General features: G+C 37.9%; 1 protein-coding gene across 2 annotated transcripts in view; it reads left to right on the top strand.

The window, feature by feature from the left end:
* The first annotated feature begins 234 nt into the window (after window positions 1–234).
* The window catches only part of LOC143027004 (uncharacterized), a 40,652-nt gene continuing 28,995 nt past the window's right edge, over window positions 235–11,891 (top strand). Inside the window, exons 1-3 of one of the 2 annotated variants that reach the window (XM_076187825.1) lie at window positions 235–360; window positions 2,417–2,558; window positions 9,565–9,717. In XM_076187825.1, the coding sequence (XP_076043940.1) occupies window position 360; window positions 2,417–2,558; window positions 9,565–9,717 (296 nt within the window). In that variant the 5' untranslated portion in view covers window positions 235–359. Of the gene's footprint in view, window positions 361–393; window positions 592–2,416; window positions 2,559–9,564; window positions 9,718–11,891 lie in introns of those variants that run through there. The other variant, XM_076187827.1, reaches the window with a different exon arrangement.

The following is an 11,891-nucleotide window of genomic DNA, read 5'->3' as shown; positions in this document are numbered from 1 at the left end:
AAAATATAAATACCATGCTATTGTTTACAATAGATTTGTAATTCATGAATAATATCTTATTCTAGAATGACAATATAGTCTGTGTCCACAATGAAATGTCAATTGCATCATTTGAACTGATTTTTCTATGGTAATATTAAATCACTAAATTCCACACTCGATTGATATATCAGTTTATATTAGATATCTTACATTTATTTTTGACATCTCACAACACAGAAGTCATTATAGCCGTCGAACTATTACTTGCATATTTGATCCCTTGACTATCAGCTGATCGTCTGCATTGATGTTTTTGTTTAACAGTTGTCAAAACAAAGCGGTTTTACGGGTCATTGGGTTATAGAACAAATATTTAGAGTAAGTTATGAAATGTAATCATACCGATTTCATCTATTTATCAAGGTGCCATTGCTTGAAATAAGACAAAGAATAGAACGATTTGATGAACATGTATATAATTAGGCTTAGCATTAACCTATGATCCTGGTATAGAACTGTTCAGCGTTATTTTAATATACTAAATGTTGTTGCGAGTCAGGATTATTCTACAAATGTGAGTTTTGAGAGCAGACGCAGAATTACTGTAAGGTATTTTATCAACTCCAATTAATGTAAATGGTTTCTGATTTTGTGTCATTCTTTTAATTCCTTTTGTACCAGATGGTACTTTTCCCTTTAATCTTTATCATGGCTGCCCTATGGCTCTTCATATATCTCCGTTATATCTCCTTGGTAGCCAAGGGGATATGTATTCAGAATGACACGAGAATATTGGAGGCCCTACCTGCTAACACAGTTTTCATTTCCACCCCTTTGGTGCTGAACACTGCAAAATAGTTTCGGTATTTTTTTAAAAGTGTACACCTATGCAATATAGCATTAGAAAATTTAATATTTTGTAAATTACAATACATCAATGTAATATACATTTTTCTTGGCAGAAATCAGTAACAATGTAACCTTGCTAAAAGCAAATATAGTACCAAACAAAGCTGCGGCAATGCATCAAAACATTATGTTGTTGCCTGTCCAGTCCAGCCAATGTCAGTTAGATGATGGCTTTCACATTGTGCACTGGGTGTTCTCCAACTCCAGGTGAAATAGATAAGCGCTGTTACAAAGACAATAGGGCTTTCTTCAAGCTATGAAACAACTATTACCTACAGTCTGATCAAGTACTTAATCAGGCCGTCAGCATTCATGACGACAGTGCTGAGGACGACCTGGATGATCTTTATGGTTATAGGTATAGTATTACTTAATACAGCTTAGGTTATGTAGGTTAGGTTAGAATAGACAAATTTATCGGTTTTTGCAACTTTTTTGTTATTAATTTCCACCAAGAAAATGCATATTATGTTGATGTATTGTAATTTACAAAATTAATTATTAATTTTCTATTGCTATATTGCATAGGTGTGCACTTCTAAAGATTTACCATAGTTTCTTTTGCAATATATATATATATATATATATATATATATATGAAAACCCCTCCTATTTAATTTATACAAGTTTGTGAAAACACATTTAATATGGAAAATAATAAGGTGCAATATCCTGAATATTTAGTGTTGAGGAATTATGGCATATCTTGATTAACCTTTTCCTGTACAAGGTGTTACTTTTTTCAGATTGCTGTGGCTATCACAGGAACCTCCATAGCACCCCCTCAGTGCCAAAGAGAATGAATGTAGGAATTTGTGAAGTTTCATCTCGCCCACTATTTTTTTGTGAAACATGTTTTCCTCCCTATTCTTATTGTGATTCAAGCAACTAACCTAACCTACAGCTGTCCCTGTGAATTGCTGTGGAAGGGGATGAGACAAAAGTTCACACTAGTGGATGAGACGAAAATTCATAAATGTATCTATTTACATAGCTAATATGATTCTGAAGTATAAGATGATATTGATCAAGTAACTGCTTTAAAAAAAAAATGCCTAGCTGAGTCTGTACTATAGTTTTAATCAGCTTTTCTTATTTCCTATGATATAGGGTACTTATAAGTGATATGCAGAGGTGAAGGGGAACCCCTTCAAATAGGGAAAAGATTAAAATAAAAGTAAAAACAAAATATTTGCAATATCCTATTAGATGGAAGGATTTGATATAAATTACAGACATTGAGGACCTATGTTCAGTTTGAAGCTTATTACCTTGAGAATGGAAAAATGTACTTATAATCACTGCATTGAAGTTTGATTACAACTTTCCTTACTAAAGAAACCCAAGTGTTGGGAAAGATATTAAACATGTTCTTTGGTTTCAAAGTATAGATCTGGACAAAAATAGTACATTTTAAATCAACATGTTAAAGCTTTACTACAACTTTTCTCATTTCTCAGGAACTTGAACATTGAAAAAGGGGAAGAAAAGTCCTGAATATGATTTGTTGTTGTTTTTATTCTAGTGTCCAAAAGGGATAGCCTGGACTCAAGTCCATGGCAGATGGAGGCAAAGTGTAAAGTGAAAGCCATAAGTGAAATCTTGGCTGACATCTCTGCTGATGCTCTGGTGACCACATTCCAGGCCTTACTTTGCCAGGCAGATGGGTAAGTCCCTTATTACATTTCATCATTTCAACTGTTATGGATGCTCACTGGCCGAGCAGGTTAGGGCGTTGCTACTTGCAGTGGAGGTTTAGATGACAGCAGTTTGAACTCTGCCACTGGCAAGTTGGACCAAGGGCATAGTTCATTAAATTCCATGCTACAAAGTCCTCTATAAGGGGCACTGTCCTATCCTAATAATAGTGGGCATTTCACAATGTTAAACCAAATCGACTGTTGTATGTTTATTATAGATATGGTGGTCATAGCTCCCATAATTACCTTCAACTACTTCACTACCAAAGGGCTTCTGTACAGGTGCATAGCCCAGTGACATCCATAATAGCAAAAGGATTGAGAGAAGTTTAACATCACCACTTATATGGTCATGTACAGCTGAATGAAATAGCCCAAGAGCAGTAATAATAGAAATAATTATAATAATGTTAATAATAATTATTACCTCAAATTTCACCAACTGGAAACCTATGGGCCCACAGTACCCATCATTGGTCATTGGACCTTTCCATAGATATCTCTGAGAAGAAATGTAGACTTGTCTTGTTCTACATTGGTTGGTGGCATTGTAGATAAACTAATTGTGGGTTCTGGTCTTTCTTGTGTTGCTGTCGTGACTCATGCTTTCCATCAATGGAGGTGATGAAGAAAATTGTGGCAGTTGCCAACAATATATTTTACCCTTAAAATTCAAATGATGGCTGTTGCCAACAATATTTTAAAACCTATTTTTCTAACATCTTCTGCCCATTTATTTACACGTATCTACATTATGTAACTGAGTATGGACACTAAGTATTTGCTTTAACTCTTATGCATCTTTAACTCCAAGAAGTGATTAAATTATGCTAGTGGCTATTGTATGGTAATGTATAGCTGACTCCCCAGTCAGGATGCAGGTGGTTTCACAGTTGATTTCTGAGGTCAAGCCAAAATGACTGGGGGTCAGATCACACAATGCTTGGTCTGTAGCGACTCCCAGGATGTGATGTCAAGTAGCTAATGTACTAGCATAAAATAAATCAATGACACTCAATCTACAGGTATTTCTTGCAACAGATGCTCAGCACAGCTACCAGTTGGTGACTACAGTGAGGTTAATGCTCAGAGATGATGAAAATATTATAATTTGACATATAAGATAAATATACATGAATTTTGAGCTGTTTCATTACAGGAAAATACTGTTGTATAAAATCAAATTGACTTAATCTTAAGAACATGTGGAAGTAGATATTATTTCTGTTCACATAGGGAAGATGCAATCTTATGAAGGGGTGGCTTGAATGCGAAGGTTGTAATGGGGGAAAGGAGTAGGTGGGGAGAAGTTGAGAGGGTTGGTGAGGGTCCTCTATAGTAGGGGTAATACTAACTGATGGTGGAACGTTCTCTATGTTGAGGCCCCTGGGAACTCTTTTGATATGGTCATTGAGCAGTACAGTCACTGTAAAATCATGTAACCTGAGTGCTTTTACTTTATTATTTGACTCCTGTCTAATGATACAAAAAGGTACAGTGAATTTAGCGGAGAACTTTGAGGTGGGGCTGTGGTTGAGGGTGTAAACAATGTCTCCAAGTTCTCTGGCTGATTTGTCATGCAGACAGGTCATATCATCCTTAGCCAGATTAATAGTATTATGGATTCTTTTGAAAAGACTATGAAATTTGCTACTTTGACCTTAATATAATTATTGAAATTGTAAATGAGAGGTAGTTCTGAAACAAGGTCATATGGGAATTATCTGAACCAGAGGACAAAATGAGATGATTCCAATATTGACCTGTTTATGGCACTGTTAAAGCAAGCTTGAATCATGGGGACATGTTCACCCAAGAAGGGTTAAGATCAGAAGCAAGGTGTCAAAGAACATTGATAACACTGGCCTGCATTTAAATTTTCTTTTTCAAAGGTCGAAGGTTTTTCAGGTGATTTATAGGTTTTTTGGTGCGCTGAATCCAAAAATGCCATCTGTTTCCTTGGATCAGGTCTAGTTTTTGAGATATGAGAAGTGCAACTTTTGGGCCTTGTATAGTACTAAGTATAAGGAAAACGAGGCTGCAGGTATAGCCTATTCTTATTTTTGTTTGCATAAAAATTATACTGTAGCACCCCGAAACTGATACTGAAACCTAATGATGTTTTTGTTTACTTTCAGGAAACTGAAACTGAAACTGCATTGACTACATTGACAACACTGAAACTGAAAATGGTTTAGAAAAGTGTGATCTCCAATCAATGTGACTGATTTTATAATAATCTGTGCTTCTTGTGTTTCTATTTTGGACATGTATCTTAGATTGACAGAAAATGGAACGCAAATGCACAAATCATCCTGATAGGTTCTGCTACATATGTGGTAATGTGATTCTTCCTCGTCGACTAGCAAATATAACTGATTTTGTGAAGAAGGCATATCATGCTTACTTTGGAGTTAAGCTTGGGGACCAGGACAAGCCATTTGCACCCCATGTTAGCTGCAAAACATGTGTCGAGAACTTGCGTGATTGGAGAAATAAAAAAAGGAAGAGTATGCCTTTCGCTGTTCCAATGGTTTGGAGAGAGGGTAAAGATCATGTGTCAGACTGCTATTTCTGCATGACTAATCTTAAAGGAGTCAACCGCAAGAACAACCATTGTATTCAGTATCCTAATGTTCCGTCTACCATACGACCAGTCCCTCATGGTCCAGGCCTGCCCGTTCCCGAGCCAGATGTTGCAATGGAATCTAGCTCTGAATCGGAATCTGATAACGCACTAGACAGGGCAGAGGGTGGAGAATACATGCCAGAAGAGAATGACCGGCCAGTGCCTCTAACACAAGCAGATCTCAATGACCTGACATGGGATCTAAACCTATCAAAGGAATCAGCACAGCTTCTGGGTTCTCGTCTTCGTGAGAAAAATTTGCTAGCACCTGAGACAACATTCTTTTGGTGACTTCAGTGAGGAACAGGGAGAACGTTTCCACCAGGATATTCGTGTCATGGAAGAACGCTACCAAGGCCGGTGGGATGTGAACTTTCTTGCGGACTACTGTTGGTGTTTGAAACGAGACGTGGTGGCTGCCCAACACAGGAGAAAGTCACTGAAAAGGCCCTTCATCCATGATTAGATTTTCTGTAATATATCCTCTTTATCTTCTGAACTATGCAAGAAAAAATTATTTCTTTTGTCAAGAATTTTTTTCCAAAATTAAAGGGAATAAATAGCACTAAATGGCGTTTTTAATTATTTTTACTGCCTCGTATCTCAAAAACGTGACCTGATTGAACAAAATGAGTGTGATATCTAGATTCTGCATAGCAAATTACCCTAGAATCAGTTATCAGATGCTTTACCTTTGAAACTTCGCAGGCCAGTGTAATCTTTCAATTGTAGCGTTCAACTGAGCCATTTGAACTAGGGTGGTAAACTGTATTATATTTTGTGATTTGAAAGTATTTACAAATATTTGAAAGAATCTCATTGTTGAACTCATTCCCGTTGTCAGAAATCAGAGTTTTGGGTTTGTCAATAAGGCTCTTTGCCATGTCTTGTGCTGTCTTGTCTGGTAGGGAGGGGGGAAAGAATACAGAATCAAGAGAAATGGTCAACACAGACAAAAAGGTATTGGTTTCTGCTGGGTGAAAGTGATAGCTTATGAAGGTCAATAGCTACACTATCAAATGGTTTGCAAGGGGTAGGATAAGTTAAAATTGGAACATAACCACTGATATGAAATTTGTGTTATGCACAAAAATGACAAGTATCAATGTGGGAGTGTATATCCTTCCTCATGGTTAACCAGAAGTAGAGTAATCTGGATTGTGTAACACATTTCTTCTTGCCAGGGTATGCAGCAATGGGGGAATCATGTAGGAGTTTCAGAACTTCCAGAATGAGGTCCGTAGGGACTATGAGCTGAAACACTGACTGGTTGGGTTCATGTTTGTTGATTAGTGTTGTTTTGTGATAGAGTATGTCATCAACTAACATGTAATTGTTGAAATTTGGAGGGAAATCATATGTATCAGTTGTTTCTGCAGATTTGAGGAAGTATATAACACATTTTCAAAAAGGGTTTGATCTTTGCACACTTGCATATGAGTTACTGAAATGAGATTTTGAGTAATGATCACAATATGGCCACTGAAATCATCTGCTACTAGGTTCACTGTACTCTGAACAAAGTGAAAGGTGGCATGAATTCCTGTATGATGAACCAGCAGGCAAGTTTTCCTGATAGATTCTTTCCTTTGAAGAGGTGTAATATTGGTTGATGGTCCATGTAGATATTTATGTCAAAACCAAGGATGATCTCTTTGAAGTGTTTGAGGGCGTATACTACAGCTAATGCTTTTGTGTCTGTGACTGAGTAATTTTGTTCATGTTGAGTGTGCAGCTAGCATAGGCAATTGGCCTGAGTTTTGTGTTGTTGCATGAGAACTGCACTAAGTCCAGTGTATGATGCATCTATGCATATTGTAAGAGGAAGCTTGTGGTTTGGGAAAGCAAGGACAGGTGCCATAGTTGAGGCTCTCTTTGAGTCATTAAAGGCTGTCTCTTGGTCAGGTGTCCAAATGAAAGGGGTGTCCTTCTTAAATAGAAAAATAATGGTGATACTCTACCAGTGTAACCTTGAATGCATTTCCTGTAAAATCCTGACAGTCCAAGGAATGAACATATGTGGTCAATAGAAATAGGGTGTGGAAAATCAATGACTGCCTTGACCTTGTCCTGTGATGTTAAAATTCTTTGTGAATTAAGGACATACCCTAAGAAGCATAATTCTTTCTGAAGGAAGGTGCACTTTTTAAGCCTCATTTTGAGGCCTGCTTTTTGCTAGTTGTGAGTGTTCACTAACCAATTTTGAAGTGATAATCACATCATCAAGGTACATAAACCTGCAAGGACTGTGTGCAAAAGTCATGTAAACACTGAAGGAACTGAAACAAGACCCATGGCTAGCTGTTTGAAGTGATAGTGTCCTGTGGGGGTACTGAAGGCTGTCAGGTGTCTAGCCTCTGGAGTAAAGGGAATCTGGAAATATCCTAACATAAGGTCCAAGGTCATGAACACTACATTGCTTTCACAGAGTGTAAGAGGACTTACAACACAGGGATGGAGTATCTATCTGATATAGTTTATTTAATTCCCTGAAGTCTACTACTGGGTGGAAGGAACCATCATGTTTAGGGACAACAGAGGGAAATTCTATTCACTGACTGATGTTTCAATGATGTCTTGAATAATCATGTGTTGGATTAGGTCATCTACAGTCATGCATTTACTGTGTGTCATTCTGTATGCGGGAATGTAGCATAGTTTTGAATTCTCTCGAAGGGGTATGTGGTGCTGAATGAGATTTTTAACTCTGAGGGGTTCAGCTAGTTCCTGGAGCTGGTCTGAAGGGTGTTGACAGGTTTTGAAGACAGGTGAGAGGGAGATGATTCTCTCTGATGTCTCTCCTTAGCCCTACAGCAGTTTTTGGGCCCTAAAAACAGTTCTACACAAGCATCAAGTCTTCTTAAACACTAGTTATGATATAACTTTGTGTACCCATCAGATCTCTCAAAAAAAGATGATGATGATTATATGGTTTAACATTACAAACTGCTCCCTATCAGGAGGCTAGAATGGTGCCCCTTACAGAGGAATTAGTAACATGGAATTTAATGAACTATGCCCTTAGTTCAACTTTGCTGGTAATAGGGTTTGAACCACCATCCCCTCAACCTTTAGCACAAGTAACAATGCTCTAATCTGCTTGGTCAGCAAGCTTCCTTGAATAAAGATACAATATGATTTGGTGTACACTACTTATCTATATACTAAAGGCTTTTTTCCCTTTATAAGTGAAGTAGCCAAGTCAAAAGGCAAATACCTACTCCCACCCATTCCACTCCCATCTACCACCCTTTCCTCCCTCTCATCTTAGCTCCTCCTGGATGACAGGTCATCTCTATATCCCACCCACTGGTCTGGGTCAGAAGCAATGTACTAAGACACATCCACAGCAAGGCTGCTTCACTTAATCGGTGACCCCTCTCTCCGTCCCCCATACATACCTTGAAGAATGGAAATATTTGGACAAAACACTTTTACCACCAAAACTCCATACAGATAGAATTAAAGATATTATTACGAAGAAATGACATCCATCTTGCAGAATCAGCACTGGCAGGTACCATTGTTGGTTCCATGTTGAATTTTTTAAATGCATACATTTATCACCTAATGTAGTACCATATACTCCTTGGTATTGAGAACTAGAAGCATAGGTTTTATTTTTTTTTACCCTGAGATTATATGTTTAACTATTTTTCTCATAATAGGATTCCAATTTGACATCACTAGATTTAAATTTTTGGAGAATTGGATGATATTTGGTAAACAGTTTCTGCATAGATAATCTGTCTATACAACAAATACCTCTTCCCCCCTATAAAGGATGTAGCCAGCCTAGGCATTCATCCCACTCCCATCTCTTACCCATTTGTTTCCATTTTATCTACAGTACTGTATTTCTTTTAAATATAAATAGAAAAAATATTTCACTGCAGCTTCTGTACATTCAGATCTCAATACATACATACATATATCTCTTACAAGGGAGGTAGCTAAGGTCAAAAGCCTAAATCCATTCCCACCCATTTTATCCTCACGTACTCCACTCCCATTCATCACCCTTCTCTCCTTCTTTTCTTGGGTCCTCCTGGATGACAGGTCATCCCTGTATCTTGCCCACTGCCCAGAGTCAGAATCAGTGCAGTAAGACAGCAAATCTATAGCAAGGCCACTTCATTTAATTGGCAAAAAACCACCCCCCCTCTATCACCTCATGCAGAAAAAGAGAAGACTGGGAGAAATCTCTTCAGGCTGCACCAAAATATATCATCACACATACTTTCTCAGCCCCCCTCCCCCATCCACTCCCATCCATGCACAACCATTCTCCACTCACCCTATCTTCTGTATCATCCATTCTAATATGTTGTATTTATTTTGCAGGTACACCCGTTGGCGGATCAAAACTTTCTTAGACCACACAGACACCCCTGACCTCTTGACACTTTTACCCCCAGAGCTCCAAGCAACGGTGCTTGGATGGGTTGATGGCCCAAGTTTACTCAAAGCCTCCCAGGTCTCAAAAACTTGGTTAAGGTTTGTTTTCATCAGTGCAGATTGTAGTTACTTTTAAGGCAATATACTGAGGCATCACAAAGTGAATATCACCAACCATTAGGTAATCATATACTTTTTATACTAATTGTTCTCCCCAGCATGTCTAGGTGAATGCAGATGTAATTGGAGTGGGATTGTGAGGGAGACCTATAATAACATGGATGGATGGGGGTATGTCAATAGAGCAACGAAAAGAAAATGCAAAATGTAGAAATGTGTTGAGGGAATTTTTGAGCAGATAATACGACCCAAAGGGATGTTATTTGTATCTGGTCTGTGGATTATTGGGTTGGGGTTGGGGGGATGCTGCTATGTGTTGAAGCAATGGGGGCTCTTTGATGGAGGTACTATGCCTTGCTGTATTGCATTTGACCCAGGGAATGTGGTGAGGGAAAGTGACATTCTATCCTTAAGGTAGTGATGGGTGAGTGTTTTGGGTTGTGAGTATATGTTTTTCAAGGGCATCTTCCCCCTTATAAGGAAGACTGCCTTAGCTAACTACCTCCTTTATAAGGAGGAAGAGGCCCTTGGTATATAGATAGATAGGGTATATGTTTTGACTTAGCCACCCCTGTTTAAGGAGGATTATGTGGGTGGGTGGGTATATGTTTCAACTTGGCCATCTGTCTTTAACCCCTTCCATATGATGATGCCTATGTAGGTGTTATGAAGCATGAGTGGGTATATGAGGATGCCTGCATCAGTGTCATGATTATATTTATTTTGTAGTTGTAGCTGAGTGACCTCCATATTCTGTGAACTGGCTTGATCATATTTTCTGTGGCTATTAATATTCAGAAAGAAAGAGATAGAGTAATACAGCTGTAACTTTATATACTGTAATGCAAGTATTGGGATGCATCATCGAACATCAAGCAGTTGATGCTACCCATGAGAATATGACTTGTATTGAAGAGGTTAAGGAGGATTGTGGCCTGAGCACATGCATGCACACATGCACACATACACAGACACTAGACACTGCGATATACAAAGGCGGGACATCACAAGCATAGCTCCCCTTCCTGCAAAATACAACTAGGTAAATACACGTCGGTTGAAGTGACAACGAAGTTTGGAACTCCAGGAAAACTTCAAGTTTCATCGATCTCAACAAGGAGGGAGTACCTTTGCTGTATTAATAGGAAAGGGAAAAGCTCGTGGTGTAGTGGGAAGGTGAAGAAAAAAGTGAAAGAGAGGGATTACTGAGGAAAATGGAAGGAAATGAGGAAGGGGACAAATGGGCCCCGAATGTTAAAAGGGGTATAAACAAAAGGGGTACAGAACACACAGACGAGGAAGAACAAGGAAGCAGAAGTGTCAAAAGCAGAAATATAGATAATAGCAGATCAATGAAAGGAGAAGATAACTGCTTTTATGGATTTAATGAGGGAGGAGGTGACAACCTCCCTCTGACTAGTAAAACTAGAGGAGAAACTAACAAAAATGAACGAAGCATGGGAGGTTAGGTTTAACCAATTAACACAAGTTAGCCAAAGAGTTGATAAACTGGAAGAACTAAAGAAGGAGAATCAAAGCCTAACTAAAGAAATAGAAGAATTAAAAAGACAGTTAAGAGAAGTAAAGGATGAGAATGAGGAATTAAAGAGGAATAATGAATAGAATAAAGAGACCATAGCAAAAGAGGCAAGTGGTTGGAAAAAAGTACAAGAGCACAATAAGATTTAATTTAGAGATATAGTGAAACAGCAGATGAACAAACTAAGGACAAGGTTATTAAAGTGATGAGGGAGAAGGAGAATATAGTAAGAGACAGCAGATAAAAAGAAATGTATAATTATATTAGGGATGGAAGAGAAGTATAATCTAAATAGGACTACAAGAATAAAAGAGAAAAAGGAAAAAGTAAATAAGATATTAGAAGTAATTCAAGAAGATGAACCAGAAACAGGGAAACAGATAGAAGAAATATATAGACTAGAGAAATACAATACAGATAAGACCAGACCAATTAAGGCTAAATTCAGGTCACAAACGACAGCACAGAATATCTTAGCAAAAACAAGGAAACTAGCCGACAGTGATCAATATAAACAGGTATGGATAAAAAGAGAAATGAATAAAGAGGAAAGAGAGGATGAGAAAACAAAAAGACTAGAAGCTAATGAAAAAAAAACGAGAAAAGAACAGAG

The sequence above is a fragment of the Oratosquilla oratoria genome, chromosome 7 (genome assembly GCF_046742065.1).
Source record: "Oratosquilla oratoria isolate Oo_2021 chromosome 7, ASM4674206v1, whole genome shotgun sequence".
NCBI classification, from domain to species: domain Eukaryota; kingdom Metazoa; phylum Arthropoda; class Malacostraca; order Stomatopoda; family Squillidae; genus Oratosquilla; species Oratosquilla oratoria.
The sequence above is the reverse complement of the archived record's forward strand: the minus strand, read 5'-3'. Positions and strand labels throughout refer to the sequence as shown.